Source organism: Gymnodraco acuticeps, unplaced genomic scaffold, assembly GCF_902827175.1.
Source record: "Gymnodraco acuticeps unplaced genomic scaffold, fGymAcu1.1, whole genome shotgun sequence".
Taxonomy (NCBI): Eukaryota; Metazoa; Chordata; class Actinopteri; order Perciformes; family Bathydraconidae; genus Gymnodraco; species Gymnodraco acuticeps.
The window spans coordinates 660,534-684,147 of record NW_022990906.1 but is presented as its reverse complement, the minus strand read 5'-3'; the positions used below and the strand labels follow the sequence as shown (position 1 = coordinate 684,147).

Genomic DNA, 23,614 nt, shown 5'->3' with positions numbered 1-23,614 from the left:
TAATCTCTTCTCATCCTGCACCTGTCCGCCGTAACCTTCGTTCCCTCTCCCCCTCTACCTTTGCCTCATCGGTGCTCTCAGCCCTCCCTTCCTCTGACTCGTTCCAACTTCTGCCTCCAAACTCTGCTGCAGAATCTCTCCTCTCTACTCTCTCATCCACTCTGGACTCTCTCTGTCCTCTCACATCTCGGCAGGCTCGTCAGTCCCCTCCTGCTCCCTGGCTAAATGACGCACTGCGTGCTAATAGAACCATCCTTCGGGCAGCTGAGCGGAAATGGTGGAAATCCAAACACCATGACGACCTCCTAACCTATCAGGCTCTCCTCTCCTCTTTCTCTGCTTCAATCTCTCAGGCAAAAAGCACTTTCTTTCAAGATAAGATCCAATCTTCCTATTCCAATCCCAAAAAACTATTTTCAATCTTTTCCACCCTCTTGGACCCCCCCAAAGCCCCTTCCCCCTCCTCCCTTCTGTCAAGCTACTTTGTTAACCACTTTGAAAAAATGGTTGATGATATTCGCTCTTCTTTTTCTGACTCACCTTTACTCACCGCTGGGTCACCAGACTCTCCTTTCACCCACACACTAACCTCCTTTTCCCCTCTCTCTCCAAGTGAGGTTCTTACCCTCATTACCTCTGCCCGCCCTACCACCTGTCCTCTGGACCCTATCCCCTCAAACCTCCTTCAGACTATCGCTCCTGATATTCTACCGTTTCTCTCCCATTTCATCAACACTTCTCTAACTTCTGGTCACTTTCCAAACAGTCTCAAGGAGGCAAGAGTAAACCCTCTCCTAAAGAAACCCACTCTCAACCCGTCTGATGTTATAAACTACAGGCCTGTCTCTCTCCTCCCGTTCCTGTCTAAAACACTTGAACGTGCTGTCTTTAAACAACTCTCCTGTTATCTCCATGAGAACAACCTTCTGGATCCGCACCAGTCTGGTTTCAAGGCAGGTCACTCCACAGAAACTGCTCTCATTGCTGTCTCTGAGGAACTGCACACTGCCAAAGCAGCATCCCTCTCCTCTGTCATCATCCTGTTGGACCTGTCTGCTGCATTCGACACGGTGAACCATCAGATCCTCCTTCGCACTCTCCAAAAACTTGGAGTTTCAGGCTCTGCACTTTCCCTCATCACCTCAAAGACCGACCCTTGTCTACTACAGGGGTCCCTCAGGGCTCTGTTCTTGGTCCCCTCCTCTTCTCCCTGTACACAAACTCGCTCGGATCAGTCATTAGCCCGCATGGTTTTTCATACCACTGCTACGCTGACGACACCCAATTAATTCTGTCCTTTCCCCGCTCAGAGACCCAGGTCGTCGCACGCATCTCTGCTTGTCTAGCTGACATCTCTCAGTGGATGTCTGCTCATCACCTCAAGCTCAACCTTGACAAAACTGAACTGCTTTTCCTTCCGGGAAAAGATTGTCCCACTCTTGACCTGACAATCAACATCGGCACCTCTGTTGTTTCCCCGACTCAGACTGCAAGGAATCTGGGTGTGATCCTAGATAACAAACTGTCCTTCACTGCAAACATTGCTGCTACAACCCATTGCTGCAGATACACGCTTTACAACATCAGGAAGATACGTCCCCAGCTGACCCAGAAAGCCACGCAGCTTCTGGTCCAGGCTCTCGTCATCTCACGCCTAGACTACTGCAACTCCCTCCTGGCTGGTCTACCTGCATGTGCCATCCGACCTCTGCAGCTCATCCAGAATGCAGCGGCTCATCCAACACACCCTCACTCCCTAAGCGTCCAGGAGCGACGTTTGGTCAGTGTCCGTGGCGTCCAGTTGTGACGCTCCTAGGCTCCTTCAGCGTCATAAAGGGACGCAAATATCTTTCAACTGATTGCAATGTATTCCCATCTGCGGCGGGATTTGACGCTCATGGAAGCACGGCATTCGTTTGTGTCGGCTGCCCTTAAAGGCAATGTGAGCGTCCATTCCCATTGGATAACGGAGAATTGTACACCCGGAAGTAAGTATTCCCCTTACTGTCGATTGATTTTACAGTGATATCTGCACTACTCATCGACTAAAAAACACCAGATTATCCTTGTTAATTACACAACATTGATTGGTTTAAATTGTGTGCAATGCTTTTGTATTTTTCCCCTTCGATTCGGAGAAACAAATGTTTTTTTCTGAGTAAAGGATGGCAGAAGACACTACACTACCCAGAATCCCCAGCTATCGTTTGGACTACACCATGTGCTCTGTTTGACAAACCCCGTGATAGTCCTCAAGCTCTGTGATTGGAGAGTGTGCTCCGAGGGTTACGCCGATTCTCGAACAGCACTTGAAATGGGATGGAACCATGCACGGCAGACTGTCCAAAACTGGATTTGAACGGGTCCACCGCGTCCCCGTCCCCCCCCCCCCCCTCTCCCCCACCCCATCCCCAGAACTACACATGCTGGCTATTCTGTTTCGCAACATGTTCTCTATCTATGGCACGTCTCTACTGGGAGTTGTAGTTTTAAAAGACGTTTTCGTATTTCCCATAATAAGAAGTTGCCAGTATTAAACTGTGTACATCCCTGGAGGTTTAGGGGATAGGAAACACTCAAATTTAAAACATATAATTAATAAATGGGTGAAAATTGCTTGTGCCCATAATGGGCAGCATTAATATATATACACACATGCCAGCTAAGGTCAGAAGAGCTTTATTTAACAGCTGGTCTTATGTTTGTGACCCCTATTGTTAATTGATAACATTACATTACATTAATTGATAAGCCTGAAACATGCACTTGTCAAGGTTCAGAGGCAAATTTTGCAAATATGGCAGTAGCCATCGATCAGCTTAAGATAAGATATACTTTATTGATCCCAAGTTGGAACATTTGTAAATATGCAGTGGTGTTTATTTGTAAATCATTTAGTATAATCACACAAATTCTGTGTTTTATATTTAACAATTCTGTGTTCTTTATTTATTGATTGTTCAATACCTGACAAGGCCGGAGATGAAATATCTACATACATCTTATAAGAGTATAATACATTATGTATAATATCAGTTAAAATAAGTGCTTCAACATAGTTAACATTGCTGGAGGTATGCACAAATATTGATAGATGTCTTGTAATGCACTATTGAGGAACCTGCGACCCAAGTTTTTCATTCAATGCAGAACTACACCATAGTTGTGTGGGCCTATATGATATGTCAATAAACCTTAGAAAATCTTGAAAGGGATGTGCAAAATAGTCATTATATACAGTCTTTAATTAACTATTAGTAGAGAATAACGAGTAATGAATATACTTTATAGGGATCCTATTAATATCTAATAATAAAAATAATGAAATTCAATAACATGCTTTAACCACTAGGTGTCCCTTTATATCAGCTGTGCACCTTTGTGGTGTAAATACAGCCTATCTACCAATTGGATCAAATATAAAAGTCAGCCGAATTAGTGTTGATACTGCAAGGAGACGTATTGTGTGAAAAGAAATGTAAGATGTTGTTTAATGGCTGATATATTTATGATCCACGTCACGTTTTCAGTTCCTCATGTTTGTCTATAAGTCTTCTCATCAGGGCTCTATAAATACAGAACTACGGCAGATATGTAATATTTAATGCAGCCGAACCGTGTATTACAATGCCGTTATGTGATGACTTTCAAAGAGAAAAGCAAGCACACTCGGAATAAAGTATTATTTTATTTTTTAAAAAGTTTTCGGTCTGTTTCCGGTATTTGTTAATGACGATGTGCTGTGAGATGTGAGACTGAAATTCCACAGGGGAAAATAACGTAGGCTATCTGTAGATGCGAATTTTGTTAAACTAATATGTTTGCGCTGTGGACCAACACTATACATTGACGGGGAAGGGGGTAGCAATAAAGATAACACCATTAAACAGTTACACAACATAACAGAAATAATATCGATAGCAGCGTCCCTAGCAACCACCTTGGTAACAATGAAAACGTCGCGATTTCCTGAAGTAATCTTCGTAATAACTAGCAAACTAAAGATCATGGACATCCACTGCACACATAATCTGAAATAACAACTCATATTTCTCGCATCAAATGACATCAAAACGCATTTTAATGGCCAAACTAACTTTAAAATTGGCATTTTCCACCGAGAATAAAACGAAGTTCGGCCATGTTTTCTTTTCTGCAGGGAGAAATTTGAAGATCACGTGACATAGACGCCAGCCATTGGAATGAATAGTGAAAAAAACGGGGTTTGAAAACAGAGCACATGGTGTAGTCCAAACGATAGCTGGGGATTCTGGGTAGTGTAGTGTCTTCTGCCATCCTTTACTCCAAAAAATATTTGTTTCTCCGAATCGAAGGGGAAAAATACAAAAGCATTGCACACAATTTAAACCAATCAATGGATCAAGGATAATCTGGTGTTTTTTAGCCAATGAGTAGTGCAGATATCACTGTAAAATCAATCGACAGTAAGAGGAATACTTACTTCCGGGTGTACAATTCTCCGTTATCCAATGGGAATGGACGCTCACATTGCCTTTAAGGGCAGCCGACACAAACGAATGCCGTGCTTCCATGAGCGTCAAATCCCGCCGCAGATGGGAATACATTGCAATCAGTTGAAAGCTATTTGCGTCACTTTATGACGCTGAAGGAGCCTAGGAGCGTCACAACTGGACGCCAGGGACACTGACCAAACGTCGCTCCTGGACGCTTAGGGAGTGAGAGTGTGTTGGCTCATCTGGTCTTCAACCTTCCAAAATGTTCCCACACCACGCCGCTCCTCCGCTCCCTTCACTGGCTTCCGGTAACTGCTAGAATCCACTTCAAGACACTGGTACTTGCGTACCATGCTGCGAATGGATCTGGCCCTTCCTACATCCAGGACATGGTTAAACTGTACACCCCAGCACGTGCACTTCGCTCTGCATCAGCCAAACGACTCGCTGCACCCTCGCTGCGAGGGGGACCCAAGTTCCCATCAGCAAAAACACGTGGGTTTGCTATCCTGGCTCCAAAATGGTGGAATGAGCTCCCCATTGACATCAGGACGGCAGAAAGCCTGCACATCTTCCGGCGCAGACTGAAAACTCATCTCTTTCGACTCCACTTCGAGCGATAGAATTACTAACAAAGAACTGCTAACAGAGCACTTATATACTAATAAAGGACTGGCTTATGTATAGCCAGTTGAGTAGCACTTGAAATGTTTGGCTCTATGAAACCTGATGTACTTATATGATTCTGTTTTCTTCAAGGTTGTGTCTTCCTGGTCGAATGTACTTATTGTAAGTCGCTTTGGATAAAAGCGTCAGCTAAATGCAATGTAATGTAATGTAATGTTACATTTGTTTGTTATCACCAAAAATGTGTTCCGTGAAAGTAAAGCAAGTTCATAATTAGATAGACATCGTGAGGTATTTATTTTCGGTACAGTTTATGTTGAAACCGTTAGAAAGAGTGGCACACTTGTTAGCCTGTTCCATTCTTCTTCGTTTTCCGAAGCCGTGGCTTGGAAGCATACTTGCTTCGTTTCTGAAGGAAGTGACTTGGAAGTACGCGACTACCAAGCCAGCATCCTCGCGATTGAGAAACGGCCTCAATGTCGAGGAAGGCTCCTCCAGAGCCACTATTTCAAGGATGCTACGTCATCGAATCCCGCCGAAGGACTGTTCCAATGTCCAGGATCCTTGGAATTCTACCGAGGACTGAATCCTTCGTTGCGGGAAATTTCGAGGATGCACCAGTGTATCCTCGCGGACTTCAAATCCCCACAATGCTTTGCGCACGGACCAATTTCCAAAATCTTTGGCGGATAATGTAAGGTCGGGGCCTCTCATATGACACACACCTGCACACTTGCTAGCCTGTTCCATTCTTCGTTCTCCGAATGCCAGGAAGGATTCTTGCCTAAAATTGCCTTGGACCTGACTCGGAAGACATGTCCTACCAAGGAAGCGTCCTTGACATTGAGAAACAAAGTGTGACTTTGGTGATCCTCTGATAATGTATCTAGCACCATAATAAGGGAACAGTTAAAAAGTATTTGGTTGATAATCAAATATCTGTAATATCTGACTTAATGACATTCCTATGAGCCTTTCCTGTAATTGCTGTTTTGCATTTTTAGCAAGTGTAGTCGAGAAGGGGGTAAGTTGAGCCAGTGGGTAAATTGAACCACCCCCTGTAACCAGGCAACGCCTTATAGTTGTAATCAAGTGACCAGAAATTATGCAAGCTCCACCCATTTCTCATTGCCCGTGAAAGAGAGATGCTCATTGTGGTCTGGTTGTAAGTAAACATTTTTACAAAAAAACGTTTTTTGCTTGTCAAAGTACATTTTCTAGATGTCAGCTATATCGGCTGTCACGTCAAAAAATAATTATCCAGGTTTAAACACATATATTGTATATATTGATGTGTTGGCAGCGTATTAAACCAAGTGAATCATTAAGCTAAAGATGACTATTTTTTCTAAAATGGTGGCTATGGGGTAAAGTGAACCATGGGCCTTGGGGTAAATTGAGCCAGTTTTTCAATGGAGAAATTAATGAAAGTAGGCCAAGTTGATAAGAGCTCATTGTAGGCTACATTTAGAGTTGAATTTACCCTGTGTTTGATTGGTAAGATGTATGAAATTGTATCACCATTTGTATGATTACTTTTCCTTTTAACAATCAATTCAATCGAAATTTATATTAAAAATATTTGAAAAACTAAACTTGTATTTGGTTTGTTATTTATTGTTTATAGTTACCTTTAAGATTTGTTGTTGGTATGCCCAGGTTTGAACAGGTATGCCCAGGTTTGAACAGTGGTTCAATTTACCCCCTGACCTGGATCAACTTACCCCTACACTGGGGCAAGTTGAGCCACAAGACCACTTTTTCATTAGAAGTAATATTTTCACTGCCCTTGATCAAATATGAATTCTTATCATTGCCATTGATAGGAGACATCCTGAATTATAGGTGTGTGTTTTCATTTTTACTATGTGTCATTTCTCCTTGCTTAGAGGACAGCATAACAAAAAAAATGGCTTAACTTACCCCACTCTCCCCTAAGCATGTTACCGAACTCTGAAGATGGTGAACCTGTTAGCACTGTCATATTGAGCGTGTTAGCATTGTCAATTTGAACTTCTCAGCATTATCCTTGAGCCAATGCCAATGATATAAAGAAGTAAATGCAGAAATTAGATAGGGTTTAGTGGAGTTCAGTGGCAGTTGATGTCCAGAGGCATTTCATTCCACAGATGGTTTGAATTTGAATTAGGGCCAGTAATATGAATTGATTGTTATTTCAATTAACTCTTAAAAACAGTAAAGTTACCAAAAACCTAAATATATTGCTTGTTTGTTCCAACAAAAAGTCAAAGAATATTCAATTTAAAATCATCTAAAACAGAAATGCAACAAATCCTAACATCTTAAAAGATGGATCCAGTTGTAAAAACAAACAGAGATCCAATTCATCCAAATTACATTTTTAACATTGGTATTGGATATTTATTTAATTGTATACTTTACTGTAAACGTATTACCAGACACATTGTATTTGTATTATTTCCAGATAACATGCAAGTTTAAGTCTCCCTGTTATAAGTAACTACGTATTTACTTGAATTAGACTAGTGCAGAGTTGGCTAACAGTTGAGCTATTTGCTATACTATATTGAGACAGTCAAAGGACAGATTGCTTCCTGTATACGTATATGACGTTGCTTCATCACCCCTTTTGGCCAAAATGGCACCACATTTGTCATGGTCACTGGGATGTTGCATTTACACATTCACTGAATTGGAATAACATGGAGTTTAGTAGATATTACTTTTTTTTAATAAAATAGGCCCTGCACAAAAATATTTAAGCAAACTTTGAGGCACTGCTATAGCAATTTTTTTTACAGACTTCTAAACTTAGTGAAATGTTTAGGTTGTTGTTGTCCCAATACAGTATGTGAAGGATGAGTATACAGACAAATGATAATCACAGACAGAGATGAATTATTTTACAGTTAAACAATGTAGATAGTAAAATACAAGATTATATAAAGGTTTATGACTGGTGCGCTTTATTAAGATGAACTGATAACTTAAGATATAGACACAATTGTACAATTTATCAATCTGTACAAAAACATAAAACCATTCATTTTGACCCCCCTCTCACATTTTAACCCTCCAAGTTCATTGAAATGACATTATTTCACTTTTAACACGTTTTCACTGGAATTACAGTCAGTATAGAATTCAATATAGTAAAAAAGAAATCAAAACACTATTTAAAATAAAAAAACACAGAACAATGGAGGTACATGAATCAGAAATCATATTTTAAATAGAAAGGAATCACTTTGTCCTCAGCTCGTTGAGTGTGGGGGGCTCGGCTGGCGGCGCCGTCTGTTCTATGAAACGCCATTGGCACCGCCAGCCAGGCTCACAAACTCCGGAGCTGCACATCCACCCTCAGCCTCTAAACACACACACAAAGCTCAGGCATTGTACATGTCTGCCAACACCACCACACACTGAAACTCAACAGAACACACACTCGGGAGGTTTTTTTTTCTTCAGCAAAGTAGGTTGTTAGCGAGCATTCTGGACACATCTATTAGCTAACCCTCAGCGGATTTCATGGACAGTAATGATAGCTACGTAAGGCGATACGACACAGAGTTGCAGTCGTAACAGAAAGCCATGCATTGTGTTGAAGTCAGAGGCAGCTCGGTGTACGTAGGCTTAATGTGACGGGGACAGCACGGGGGCGGGGTTAATGGTGGTGGGGGGTGACGGAGAGCTGGTAGCAGGTGATGAGAGGCGGGACAGGTGAAGGAGGCACTGTGACCAGAAGTTGGCAAGAATGTGTCTGAATCCCTAAAGTGTTTCCTTGATTCCTCACCTCGTCTTCAAGCTTTTTTGTGTTAGTTAGAGGATGTAAGGAAAGGCTTTGAGACTCAGGCCATATTTTGGTTTTTCGAAAAGTGGCACCGTCCTAACAGCGGTTCATAGCATCTGACAAAAGAGGTCCAGATTCTCCTTGTGCAGTACAAATCTAACCCTAGACAAGAAAGCATGTAATAACGATCAGTGCAAGGTTGTGACGCTCATGAATCCAGCCTACAGGGTGAAAGACATTTCCTATTTCTCAGGTGCGTCCTAACTACAGTTCTGTGGTTACATGCTAAGTATAATTCGCAGGAGAATTTTGATTATAATATCATTGAGTATCATAAGAACTTTACATCTCATACTTCCACTGCTTTTTAATTCCTTCATTTGCACTAAGAAATAAAAGATCAAAAGAGCCATGTGCTAGTTTCTGCACAATCTGCATTCTGTTCCCTAAGCAAGAAAAGGACTATGTCTTCAATCAGGAAATCATTCTCAGTATTCTCTGCGTGAAGCCACACGGAGACTTAAAGTGGAACATGAAAAATCTGCATATACATGAGTTGTGTTGAGTTTTCACGGCGACATTACACACACCCTCACGGCAATGATAGTGTTCTACAAAGAGTCCAGATTGAGTCTGTCGCCTGAAAGACATGCAGCGCAGCAGAGACATGCAAAGCTGGCCCGACCCCGCGGGGACGAAGACGCCTGCTCACGCCCGACTCTCCCCACTGCGCTAACCGGAGCTCGGCAAAATAAAGTGTTTACGTTTCAATAGCATGGTATTCACAGCAATCAGATCAAATGGTATGACACTACGGGAGCAGAGAGTCTACTCTGAGCTCCATACATCCACATGTTTCCAAAACAGTACATTGCACTAAAGAGGGAATACACTTCAGAGCAACTTTGATGTGCCTTAAATTCATATATACCTAGTAGTATTTAGAGAAAGATCATACAAAATGTGAAGAAATCAACATGAGCACAAAGTATGAAAAGGAAAATCACATTCATATATTAAGACATTTGTGACAGCGCATCTACAGTAATGAAATCTAAAGTGATATGAAATGCCTGCTGCCTGCTGTCCTGCAGTAGCCTAACGACAGGGGGGGGCTCTGCTTGGGGGGGGGGGGGGTCTCCCCCACGCGGTGACTTCTTATACCGGGATATATTTACCTGGGGAGGGGGTGGGGTCAGGGCGGGGGGAGGCAGGTACAGGTGAGGTGCAGAGGGGGGGTCCTCCCGCACCAACAGTACACTGAGGCAGTCTATTTTCTGAGGGAGGGGCTTCAGGAGGTGAGAGCCAGGGAAGGGAGGGGGGGAGGCGAGGACCGTGGAGAGAGAAGGGGGGGGGGGGGGGGTAGCAGCAGATCCGGAGCGGGCTAGATGTTCTGACAGCACTGCATCTTTGGTTTGTTCTCAGTGGGCTGCACCTGGATGTTGACCACGTTGTTGCTGGGGGACATGTCGCTCTCCTGGCGCTCCGACATCTGCTTCTGGGACACGATACGGTAGATCTCTGGGGGGGGGTTACATTCTGTTAAACTCTTACCATGTCCAGCTTAAAATCTGCCACAGACAGCGCACAGAAGGTTGCTTTTGCTGAATTATTTATACGTTTCTAGAATCAGAAACGGGTTTGTTGCCAAGTAGGTGAACACATACAAGGAGTTTGTGTTGGTGTTTTGGAGCATACATAAACATACATACAAATTCAAATAAAACAGTGATAAACTATTTTAAGGAAACTATAATAACATACAAATATAGCAATAATTACACTGAATCCGTTTACAGCCACTTCTCTGCTTGCTTTCAACTCTGCATGCATTTTTCTGCTAATATTCATTTTTGTCTTCTTTATAACACTTCAAGCAGCGGCTCTTGGATACTCAGACCACAGGACTATTCTTTATCTATATATTTACAGAAGGCATGTGCCATCTTTTAAAATGTGTATGACCCTTTCAGTCCTATGTTAGCATGGCTAACCTACAGCTAAACGTGAGGATTAGCTTAAGATAATAAGCAGCAAGATGCTCCCCTCCTCCACAGATAACTCCTTTCTTTGACAACTTATTTGAGAAGTGCATTGCTAGAAAACAAAAATGTAAGTAATGTAAGTTTTAAGTTAGTGTAGATGTGAATATACTACCTGAGAATGACACCACTTTACCAATGTCTCAAAACAATGGAAACGCGCATGCTAACACGGCTAATTAGCAGCCACAAGACTTCCCAGATACGAGGGCTGTGAGCGGGGTCATTCATTTACAAGTGGTTGCCCTGCGGTGAACTTTCTTGGTTCAAAGCCTAAGACTTGATCAGCAAGACTATAAAACAACTGGAAGTGTCACATTTAGCTTCATGAAGCCTTTATTTGGTTAAATGGATAAGGATACCGATAAACTAACAGTCAATGTAGTGATGTTTAAAGGATAAGGCCTCAGCTTTTCTCTAGAAATCACATAAAGACACCTTTTGAATCTTTTACAGGATTTACATCTTCAAAAGTACTAAGACATTATTGGCTTTGGTCTTTTTATGAGATTTGTTGACAATAAGATGAACACAACAAACCGATAAAGGCTTTCATACAGATAGTGCAGCAGGACCATTAACACAGAGACAAAACTGACAGCAGTTACAACTTTGCACTCAGTCATCTCACCAGTGATAACAAAAGCTAAGCCACTCCTAAAAGATAAGCCGTTCACATATTGCGTGATAAAAAGTGAGTCCAGTATCTCTATCTCCCCACCTGACTTCCCTCTCACTGTAATCTAACTTATAAAGAGGACACTGTGTCATTTCCTCAGTCAATGTTTTTTACAATGTGTTCAAGTTTAGGAGGTGGTTACTGTGGAGTATGAAATTGCAGAAACCGGCATGTTAAACACTAACGCAGTACACACCTGTCAGGATGGTCTGGAAGGCCGTCTCAACGTTGGTGGAGTCCAGAGCCGATGTCTCCAGGAAAGACAAACCATTCTTCTCTGTGGGGGAGAGTGAAGCAACACGTTATATGTCCAACATGTCACATTCCACAGATAGCAGAGCAGTGAGACCCTTTAAACACAGATTTGTGAACGTGAAACTCGTACCAACCACCATTATTACATCATTTCTTTACCGTTTCACCACTGCATTACATACAATCCCCATTACAATGCTTTTATCAGAATCATTAGGAATTTGAGAGGAGGGAGGAAGTAAGTGTTTTGTCAGTCACAACGTCTCAAGTCCCGAGTCAAGTACTGAGTCAAATCTTCTAATCGAGCCGCAATTCCTATATGACCGCAGAGTTATCATATCCAAACTCATTTATCTTTGGCAAAAAAAAAGATAACATAACATCTTTGTTTCCCTTTGAGCTTTGGAGACGGTAGCAAGTATCGGTTCTTAGGCTAGCCTACTAGTGCTTCCCCAGATCCTGCTCCCTTTCTGTGCCCTGCTGTCCTCGACCATTTTGAGCCTGTATCCCTCTCTTCTCTCTCGGATGTAGTCAAGCACCTGCGGCCGACAAATTGCACCTCAGACTGCATTCCCTCTCGCCTTTTTAGAGATGTTTTCGAATCAGTTGGAGCAAGTATTTTATTACTTATAAATACCTCTCTTAATTCAGGATGTGTCCCAGCTGCCTTCAAACATGCCGTGGTTAAGCCACTACTTAAAAAGAAAAATCTCGATCCCTCCATTCTCGCAAATGTCAGGCCCATCTCCCAGCTACCCTTTTTATCTAAAGCCCTGGAACTAGTAGTCTACGCCCAGCTGCAATCATTTTTAACCACGCATGGTATCCATGAAAAATGTCAGTCTGGCTTTAAACCTATGCATAGCACTGAAACAGCCCTTTTAAGAGTTTTTAATGATCTGCTCTTAGCCGCCGATTCAGGCAGCCCAGCTGTCTTGGTGCTGTTAGATTTAACTGCTGCCTTTGACACTGTGGATCATAGTATCCTGTTGTCACGGCTTGAACAGTCTGCAGGCATTACAGGCTCTGCCCTTGCATGGTTCAGGTCTTATTTGACGGACCGTAGCTTCTCAGTGCAGTTAGGTGCCTTCTCCTCTGCCAAAGCCCCTCTTACCTGTGGGGTTCCCCAAGGCTCGATTCTGGGCCCCATCCTTTTTCTATTGTACATACTGCCCCTAGGTTCAATTCTCACAAAACATAATATCCCCTTCCATTGTTATGCTGATGATGTACAGATGTACCTGCCTCTCAATCAAAATGCCAACTCATTACAGCAGTTGAAGGACCGCTTAACAGAGATTAAATCCTGGCTGAGCCAAAACTTCCTCACCCTTAATGAGAGTAAGACCGAGGTCATCTTTTTTGGACCCCAACCAATAGTCTCCCCGGTTGATATTCTGGGCTCCCTCAATAAAAATATCTTCCCCTCTGTCATGAACCTTGGAGTGACCTTCAACAGCGCCTTTAAATTTGATAAGCAGGTTAGCACTGTAGTCAAGACCTGCTTTTTCAAAATACGACTATTGGCTAAGACCAAGTCGTTTTTATCTTTTAAAGACCTAGAAAGGGTTATTAACGCCTTTGTTACCTCGAGACTGGATTACTGCAATGCTCTGTATGTGAGTATGGATCAGGCTTCAATTAGACGCCTCCAGCTAGTTCAGAATGCAGCTGCACGTCTTCTCACTGGCCATAAAAAGCTCGACCATATCACCCCAATTCTGGCTTCATTGCACTGGCTTCCAGTTCGGTTCAGAATAGATTTTAAACTCCTTTTATTTGTTTTCAAAGCCCTAAATGGGCTGACTCCTGCCTATATAGCCGAACTCCTCCATCGCTACACCCCAGGCAGAGAATTAAGGTCGGCTGATCAGCTGTTGCTGGTAGTGCCTAAGACCAGGCTTAAAACCCGAGGGCATCGAGCTTTCGCAGCGGCTGGCCCTAGGCTCTGGAATACTTTGCCCCTCCATGTGAGGTCGGCCCAGAACCTGAGGGTTTTTAAATCAACACTTAAAACTCACTTTTTCTCTTTGGCTTTTGTTTAATTATCTATTTATTTATTTATTTAGTTATTTATTTATTCATTTAATTCTTTATTTTAATATTTATAACATAACATAGGATTTTATAAAGTATTTAAAAAATAGTTTATACATTATTCAAATATAGGAATAGTAGATAGGATTACTTAAAATATAGTACCTTATATTTCATATTTTTTCCCTTTAGACCCTTGCGGTTTATTCTTAAAAATCCTTACCCTTACACACCCCCCATTTTCCCTCTGCTGGTCTATGGCCTTGTAGAGGGTAACGGGGTACAGAGTCGCTTAGATAAGCGGGGGAGTGCATCTGACGAAGAGATAGGTTGTTGTGCTCCCTATCTCTGTTTCTTATCCTATATCTAATAGAACTGCTCGGGTCTTGATAGATTGAGTGGGGAAGTTCATGAGATCTTTCTAGAGGGTCATCAAGAATAACTTGTATCCAATGACCTTTTCCCTCTCTGTCTGTGTCTGTGTATTCTCTTGTTCCGATTAACCCAGCCAAATCTTTTTTCTTGTTTTGTATCTATATCTACGCCGGGATCCGGAGTCGAGGCTGATCCTCTTGCTGTAGTCCTGTGTCTTGGATCCTCTATCCTGAGTTCTGGATTAAGTCGTGGACTTCTGGTCGTGGCTGAACCTGTCTCTGCGGTCCTGCCTTGGGTCTCGTCATGCTGCTTCCCTGATGGCTTCCACAGGTTTGTAGCTGACATCCTCGTGGATTCATCTTCTTATTACAGACACATGCATTTCCTAACATTCGGTCTATATGCTGTAAAATGTATTATCTCTTTGATTTACACACGCCATCTATTGCACGTCTGTCCGTCCTGGGAGAGGGATCCCTCCTCTGTTGCTCTTGAAGTATTTATTTTCAAGTTTAGGGCAAGTCACTGGTGTAAAAGGGGCACTATTATGCGTATCTCTTTCCTGTTGTGTTATATAGGTTTGTGTGCATGTAAATGGTCTGGGAAGGCTAAAATCCAAAGGTCACCTCCAGAAGGGTTTCTCTCTTTTTTATATTTCTTTGATATTTGTATAAACACTACGACAGTCTCACCAGCAAAAGCCCGCGCCTCGTCAGTGGGGACGGCGCGGAGGTGGCGCAGGTCGCTCTTGTTGCCCACCAGCATGATGACGATGTTGCTGTCGGCGTGGTCCCTCAGCTCCTTCAGCCAGCGCTCCACGTTTTCATAAGTTAGATGCTTTGCAATGTCGTAGACTAGGAGAGCCCCCACCGCCCCGCGGTAGTACCTGCAGCACAGAGAGCCAAATGACAGCAGTATTAAAAGGGAGCACTATGATTCCACTCCAACATGTCCACGTCAGCCTGTGGAGTTATTCCAGCAGGAAACCTCAGAGGCTCATTGGGTTTCAGCTCATTGATATTTCTGATGTGCTTTAGGTGTAGGATTGCAGGAAGTGAGAGATTGAAAGCTCCAACATGGACATTGTTTGTGTCTTGACGTCACCTCTACCTCCTGTTTTACATTGGAAAGCAGGCATACAACGGCTCAGCAGGAATTCATAACTGTAGAGAAAATATGAATGACTGGACTGAGAACATTTTGTTTTTGAAAAGAATAAAAAGCAACAAATACAGATTAAAGAAGAATATTTATTTAAATAAAAATATGTTTTGATCTTTCTTCATTTTTTCAATACATTATTGGACATTTTTGGATCACACAAGTCTAAAAGATCTAAAAGTAGAAATACTTGCTTTGAACAACATGAATAAATGCAAAAAAAAACATCCAAAATGTTATTTGTTGTTTAGAAAAATCAATACATCCCTAACATAATTTAAAAAATGCAGATTAGGAGGAGGTTTTTGAAATGAATCTGATAAATAACAATTCTGAAAGAGTGAAAGGAGTCGCCCTTTGAAGTACACTCTGAATAGTTGAATCAGCTGTGTGTATTGGACTGAAATCTGTTGGCAGACAGTTGTACTGTTTCTCTCCTCTGAACTCACGCTGAGGTGATGGCTCTGTAGCGCTCCTGCCCCGCTGTGTCCCAGATCTGAGCTTTCACCGTCTTGCCATCCACCTGGATGCTGCGCGTAGCAAACTCCACTCCGATGGTGCTCTTACTCTCCAGGTTGAACTCGTTGCGGGTGAAGCGGGACAGCAGGTTACTCTTCCCCACCCCCGAGTCACCAATGAGGACCACTGAGACAGAGTACAGAGAGCAAGGTTTAATACAAACTATAAGAATGATATACGTGAGAAAATGTACTTCTCTAAATGACCACCTGTATGCATCTTACTTTATGAGATTGTTTTACAGTAGAAATGTCAAACACTCTGGTTTATGACACTCATTTTGAGGATTTGCTGATTTTTTATTTATTTTACAAGACACTAAACTGAATAGCTTTGGACTGATTGTTGTTCTGATAAAACGAGTTACTTCAATTATATATTATATATATATTGTTACATTATTAAAAATGTTGTGACAATTCAAATACTAAATGATAACCGAAAATAATTATGAAAACAATTGTCGGATTATTTAATGTTGAAAAAAAGATTCACCCTGCCTAGTGTTAATGAAGTATTACAACGTGTTATACACATAGTGCCTACTCAGTTAGGTGTAATAAAGGTACTCATACAGTATGTAGGCACGCTTTAGCTTTTTATACTTGGTCCTCTTTTATTCCTTTTACTTTTTTCATCAATTTCACTTTATAATCTATACTGTATTCTTATTTAACTTTGTGCATGTTGTGCATTGTAGCTGCCAGAATATGTTGAACCTTTAGAACCTGTATGTGTAGGGTATTAACTCATCTTTAATTTATTACCAAACAAACATTTATTGCAAATGTTGTCGAACTAAAATGGTTGGCCTTGGAGGTAACACAAGTTTACTCCATCACCTCAACAGAAAGCACTCATTGGAGTAGGCTACGAAGAATGTATGGTAATACGATCTGTTTCAACAACCAACGCTGGTGAAATGTCAAAAGTAATGTAGAGTCAAACGTATAAATGTAAATGCATATCCAATTATTGAAAAATAAATAAATACCGTGATAATGTTAGAACTTGGAAAAATAGCGTGATATGAGTTTTTAGTCATACCGCCCAGCCCTAACTTATTGTATGTTGTTCACTGTAAGGCAGTATATACACGAGGTCATAAGGACCAAGTACGCGGTGCTAAAGTACACGTAATGCTAAACCAGTGTCAGAATGATCTGTGGTGGAAAGTCAAACATTCTTGAGAACTGTACTTTTTGTGGTCATTGTACTTCACTTGAGTATTTCTATTTGTTTTACTCCTACTCTACTAAATCCCAGAAGGAAATATTTGAGTCTTTACTCCACTACACGCGACTTTCAGATTATTATTATTATAGATTTAACAACCCAGCATTATATAAAGTAGTTGAATTAATGGAATGCACTTTAAACAATCATAGAAAACAAACGAAAAATATAACACAACCACATAATATTAAGCACATCATTAATCCATTAAAAAATTAAAACATATTGGCACATTTACATTTTTTATATCTAATCGGAACACTATAAAATAGTCAAATAACTGTTGACTCTGTAACAGTAGAGTAAAAATAACAATATTACTAAAATAAAATAAAAATACCTTAAATCTTCATTTAGGTACGGAACTTGAGTAAATGTACTTCGTTACTTCAGGAGGATCTCAGTTTGTTTACACTGACCTCATTGTTTGCCAAGCCGGAGCTGCAGTGCAGTTAATAAATTAACACTTTAACTGGAGCTGGTTAACGTTAGCTGCAGGATTCAACGTAAACTAAAGATTAAACGTACACTTAATTTTCGTTTCGTTAATTATTCTGTTCGCTTGGCTGGTTAGATACTATAACATAGTAACAGAAAGTGTATTTATACACTTGTCAAAATCAGCGATACACACAGATATAAGTGCTTCACAATAAAAACATAAAATAAAACAGTTTGTAGACAGACACTGTAATGTTTGAATAACCAGGTAAGAATACATATAATAGAGGAATAAAGTTAAACAATGGATGATTACAATATAATGCGATAACGGTTAACGTTAGGTGTGTCCGATGTGAAGCTGGTCCGCGCCCACTGATAGCAAGCTAACATCAGCTAACTGCTAACGTTAGCCGACGTTCAAGACGCCCTGTCGTTTAACGATAACTACCGTAAGGTGACGAACTGACTGCTCATATAACCTCCACTGTTCACAGAAGGGTGGTTTCAAGTCCTGCACATTGATTAAACATGCTGACATCTCTCCTAAAGCTCGGTGAAAAGCACTCGGAGCACAAAGGTTGACTGCGGCTAAGTTAGCACAGCCTGACAGTTAATCAGCTGGCCCGTTTTACACTGTCAGCTAACAAGACAATAAGGAGAAAAAAAGGCTTTGGTTTTACCTTTGAACAAATAATCATATTCATCATCTCTAGTACCCATCGTCTTATTGGGAAATGGCAAGTCCAAGATTTAATTTGTGTTAATTAAAGAAAAGCGATGATCTACTGTATTTTATTCTTCTTCCAACGGGAATCTGTTTGGAAGCCCTACTTCCGTAATTCCTTCTTCTTCTCTGGCAGAGTGTCAGCAGCACACAGAGGAAACTCCGGAACCTAGTGGTCAGGAAAGGGAACTGCAGAACACTTTTGAGCAGATAATTAACTCAGTTGAAAGTACTCTAGCACAACGTGAAAATTCCCCCCTACAAGTAACAGAGTAATTATTTAAACTACCTGTTTTTCTATTATTGCACCACATGTTTGTTCTACATTGGAAAATAGGTTATAGTGGGAATGTCATGCAGCAAAGGGACAAGGGTCATATTTGAAACTCACAACTCTAAGGACTCAGGCCTACCAGGAGAGCTACCCTACTACATACTTGATATGTATACATGTATGTGTATGTAGTGTGGACATAATGTACTGCACTGCATACAGATAGATGACTATAAAGCATCTTATCTCTTCTAGTATTGTAACTTTCTCTTACTGTTTCAGCCCTATAGAAGATTTTTGTTGTGTTTTGGAATAAAGGACCTTTGACCAATGGGCAGTTGTACACCCCGACACCTGTTAAAAAGCTTCAATATGTACAATCAGCGGTGTTCCCCTTTAATACACATCATATGAACTTGGTTAACACTCGGATCGTCCAATCAAGTCAAAATACACACCTTATTGACATGAAACACCTTTGTGAACTACTGTGGGATTGTCACTTCATATTATCTGTTGACTATTATATCTACAGCAGCAGCTGTCACGATGTTTCTGTATTGCATCAGGGTTGGATTCAAATGTTTGGTGTGACAGATTTTCTCCTGTCAAACATGGCTGCTAGACCTGTGGTGAAAATAATTATTGATTTGCATTGACGTCATTGTGGTTTGGGGCCAGTTATAAATGTTATCTCTTTTTGTTTGCTGTTTTTTTAAAGATTGATAATGAGAGATTAGATAGAGATTATTGTTTATTAGATTTCACAAAAAAGTAAAGTAAAACAACACAATTAACATAATTCAGGGATCCACTTCTAATCGATTTTCTTACTTATTAAAATGCTTTTATAAAATGACGTTATTTAATACTAATCTAATACTTTTTAGTGTCAGGTAACAAATGATCAAACAGTCAATTCCACACGCTGAGTCCTTTTTATTTCTTGTTCTCAGGAAAAATTGTCTTCCAAACAATATTCTGCAAACAAAAGAAAAAAGACATCAAATTTGATATTTCTGCTCTCAATAACATCCACACCACTCATTATTCTTTCAGACTTACATTTTTCCCCCAGGTGGCTTTGGACTTCTTGGTCTTCAGCTCTTCCAGAGACTCGTACATGTTGCCGTGGGTGATCGCCGCCTCCCCTGTGATCTGCTCATATGTGTTATCAGGCACCTTCTGGGGAACCTCGGCATACATGGGGTCTCCCTGCAGAGCTGAATCCCCCCCAGGCCCCCCTGAGGTCTGGTACAGCGGGTTGGACTTCAACATCTCCAGACCACCACCCTGCTGCTCTGACATGGAGCTGCTTGCCCTCGGACTGTCTCTGGGGCTGTGGAGGGAGTAGGTGTGACAGGTGACCTTCTTCAGAGGAGTGGGTGAGTAAGATTCTGATGTTGCTAAGGAAAGCGTGCTGAGCCGATTGGAGTGCTCCTCCACCTCCTCTTTCCTTTTTTCTTCCTCTTCCTCCAAGTTGCTGCTGTTTAGTCTTGGTAGAGATGTGCTCCTGCTCCCCATATGTGTCAACTCAGAGTATGTGATCCCTGGAGGACTTAGATCACCTGAATAACTCATGTTGGAGGTGTTGAATGAGTCTCTATCAGAGACTTGGTTTGTGTTTCCTCTGAGTCTCTCTGATCTGTTTGGTTCGGCGTAGGTTTCACTTGGATGTGATGTTGTTTCGGTGAAAGATCCTCTCAGGGAGAAGCCCAAAGGAATACCTCTCTTTGGTACTGGAGGAACACCCTGAATGACATAATGGAACTACAATGACAATATAGTTGACAAAACAATCTGTCCTCATGGTCGCTTAGTTGCAATCTTACATGATCTTCCTCAGCAGGGAAATGAGTGTAAACATCAAAACTAACAATACTTTCTTACTTCCCTACCTTAGCTTACACTAATCTACCTTTGCTTTTTTTTTTGCCAATTGGATACCACCGAAGACTACAATCTTTACTCACGGTAAAATATGTTCATTTTGTTGTAGTTGCCAGCGATTCTCTCACTAGTTTAGCATACTCAGCCCGACTCAGCCCGGTTGTTGGCCCGGAAAGAACCTTGATTTTGGAGAGCCAGAAAACTGTGAAATAGTACCCGCTAGCCGGAACTACGCCTAGTGGAAACGCAACCAAAAACGGGCCGGGCACGGCACGCTTAAACCGCGCTGTAGTGGATATGCGCCATAACTTCTCTTTTTGGTGTGAAAGCAAAATTCCAGGCACTAACGGAACTAAACGGGAAAAGTACGGGTCAAAGTACTCCGGTGTGAAAGTGCCTATTGTTTTGGGTCTTTAAAATATCTGAATCAAACATACACTTTTTGTCTTAATAAAACCTTTCTTTTTTTAGCACATTGGCCTTAATTTAACAGAGGGCTATGTAAAAAAGGGGGAGAGGAAGGTATACGACATGCGACAAACGTCCGGTGGCCAGAACCTAACCTTGGACATTGTGATTATGGTATGCAAGAGAACCAATTGGGTGCCAAAGATACTTACTAATAAAACCTTTTAATGAAGTTCAAATGTTCATCATACCTGTGAGAGGGACACTGTGTCTACAGAAACCACTCCTGTCAGTTTTCTGTTTTTGGGTTTCAGCGGCAGTGCAGGTGTAGGAGGGTCATTTTGCTGCTGGGTCCTTTGATTGTTGCCGGGGCCGCTGTGATCATCTTGTTTCTGGTCCCAACGAGTCCTCAGGGCTTGGACACTCACCCCAGGCTTCCCTTTGGTGTATTTTACCACATCATACAGCTCACCTGAGTCTACCTGAAAATAACAACCATGTTATCAATTCTTTGAGACATAAACATGATGCTGGTACCAGTCAAATGAAACTAGTGGTGTAGTAACTATGGCCTTTCAAATGTCAAAGTTATGGAGTTGAAGTGCAACGCCTGGTTGTTCAGCGCATTATAATGTCTGGCTGCAGGATGGGAGGTGTGTCAGCAAAAGAAAGTAGTACAACAATAAATCATCTGGTTTACAAAAAATGGATGCTGTTTCAATTATTTCATTTCCAACAGATTAAAAAAGCAAACTCTTGCTAGCCTCATATCATAGCCCATAATGTTGGCTGTGTTCGCCGTTTTTAGCGTGCTATTATGCTAACGTCTCCTTATTAGCACTAAACACCAGTACAGCGTAGTCCAAAATGTAAAGTCACCTAAGTTATTGAATTTTGTCCTGTGGGCATCACAAAATCATCATTTTGTTTCAATCCATCAAATAGTTGTTGAAATATTTAGTGAAACCTAAGATGTTAACCTTATGGCCTAGACTAGAGGAAAAGTCAGAAGATTATTAGGTCTTCTGGGATCCATGAACGTGTGCTGCCAATCCTTGTAATATCTTGGAAATGTTTGACTAAATTCTTAATAGAAGGATAAAGACTTACATCAAATTCTTCATTCTTCACCTCATACAAGCTGGTGGTCAGATATTCTCCAAAGGGCTGGATGGGGCTGACTTTGAAATGTTCCATGAGCTCTGTGAGGCTTTTGTATGTCTGACAGTCTCCTGCTATGACAAATTGTCCGTCTTGATTCTGGGTGATGACAAAATGGCGGCACCTGTCGTGTCCCCTTTGGAAGAAAAAGCACAACTGATGAGATGAAACAGAAAGGCGGTTAAGAAGCAAAGGAACACTGTTGAACAGACTTGATTGGCCTCACTTGTAGGACAGGATGTAGCCGATGGCTTTATCACTGAGGCGGATGAGAAAACAGCCCTGAGCCTTATCTCTCAGCAGATCTTCTGTGTCCCTGAGGCAGATGGCAAAGCAGGACAAATTAAACAGACTTGTAGGCCAATTAGATTTGAATATCAATGTCGTGTGATGAAACCTCTGTTTTCTCTGAGTGAGGTGAGTGAAAGTGAATCAATAGGCTACAGGCTGGACTAATATGATATATTCCTGTTACTTCTAGAGTTATTGGAACTGTCAAAAACATTGATTTCCCCCCTGCACATAGCCTTAATATCTGGAATCAATGTATTATCATGTTCTCCTTACCTTTAAGCAATACTATGTTACGTTTATAACTAATGAATCTACAGACTGGTAGCTTTTGGCTAATGTTAGCAAATTAGGTTAATCCTACTTTGAATCTGCCAGCGAAAGATCAAAGGTTATAAATTATTGAAATCATTTAGATTTGATCTGTTTTATTCAGTTAAAATATTAAAATACTGTTTAGATATGCCTGTATATTGCATTTTATATTTGAGAATCTAACTTTATACACAAAATGGAATTAATTATGTGTAAATAGCACTTTACTGTTGCATCTTGAGCTGGAGCTAATTTTGACTTGTATTTGCTATTTGGCTTGAGTAATAGCCAAATAGCACCACCGCCATACTACACTACTGCAATGTAAAGATAAAAAACATGGATGAACACAATTTGCCTGCTTCAATCAATTCAAATAAAGTCAAAGTAGAACCTACAGAGCCAAAACATGTGTAGCTTCTTATATGTCAAATAATTCAAAAATAAAATACTCAAACTTCTTTTCACTCTGTCACCACATCCTGTGTTAGGATTATTTTTCTTACTTTCGTGTAACGAAGCCTTGAAACCAGTCAGGGAAGTTTCCGTTGTTTAGGATGAGCGGCGCCTGAGTCTCAGTGAACCACCTCAGCACCAGCTCCTTCAGGCCTCCCTCGGATGTCTCAGAGTTCAGATCAACACCCGACATCTTCTCCGTCCTCACAGGTTTGCCAGGAGCTGACGGAGCAGTGGTGGAAAACCATGCATGCTCTTTGCTCAGGTGACGTTTAACCCTCTAAAGGAAGAGGATAGGATATCTCATTTGACTATTTCTGATAGCATCACTCTCATCTGAATAGTGGCATTGTTTTTAGTTTATCTATAAATGACTCTAGCCTATTGCTCATTGGGCTGCCAGTTTCATTTTACTATCTGTGTTCCCTGTCCAAGATTGAACTTTAAAGGTTGATCACGCAGTACATATTTCA

General features: G+C 41.3%; 2 protein-coding genes across 2 annotated transcripts; both read right to left on the bottom strand.

The window, feature by feature from the left end:
- Nucleotides 1-8,025: 8,025 nt before the first annotated feature.
- Nucleotides 8,026-18,473, bottom strand: rab11a (RAB11a, member RAS oncogene family). Its single transcript, XM_034233781.1, has 5 exons — nucleotides 18,303-18,473; nucleotides 15,873-16,068; nucleotides 14,955-15,148; nucleotides 11,792-11,872; nucleotides 8,026-10,395 (listed from the first exon to the last, which is right to left on the bottom strand). Exons 1-5 carry the CDS (start codon nucleotides 18,340-18,342, stop codon nucleotides 10,259-10,261), a joined length of 648 nt encoding a protein of 215 aa, XP_034089672.1. The 5' UTR covers nucleotides 18,343-18,473; the 3' UTR covers nucleotides 8,026-10,258.
- Nucleotides 18,474-19,513: 1,040 nt separating this feature from the next.
- On the bottom strand, nucleotides 19,514-23,334 carry si:ch211-112g6.4. The gene is made up of 6 exons (XM_034233823.1): nucleotides 23,192-23,334; nucleotides 22,306-22,395; nucleotides 22,029-22,215; nucleotides 21,170-21,400; nucleotides 19,686-20,372; nucleotides 19,514-19,601 (listed from the first exon to the last, which is right to left on the bottom strand). The coding sequence occupies exons 1-6, from the start codon at nucleotides 23,332-23,334 to the stop codon at nucleotides 19,560-19,562; spliced, it is 1,380 nt and encodes a 459-aa protein (XP_034089714.1). The 3' UTR covers nucleotides 19,514-19,559.
- Nucleotides 23,335-23,614: the final 280 nt, after the last annotated feature.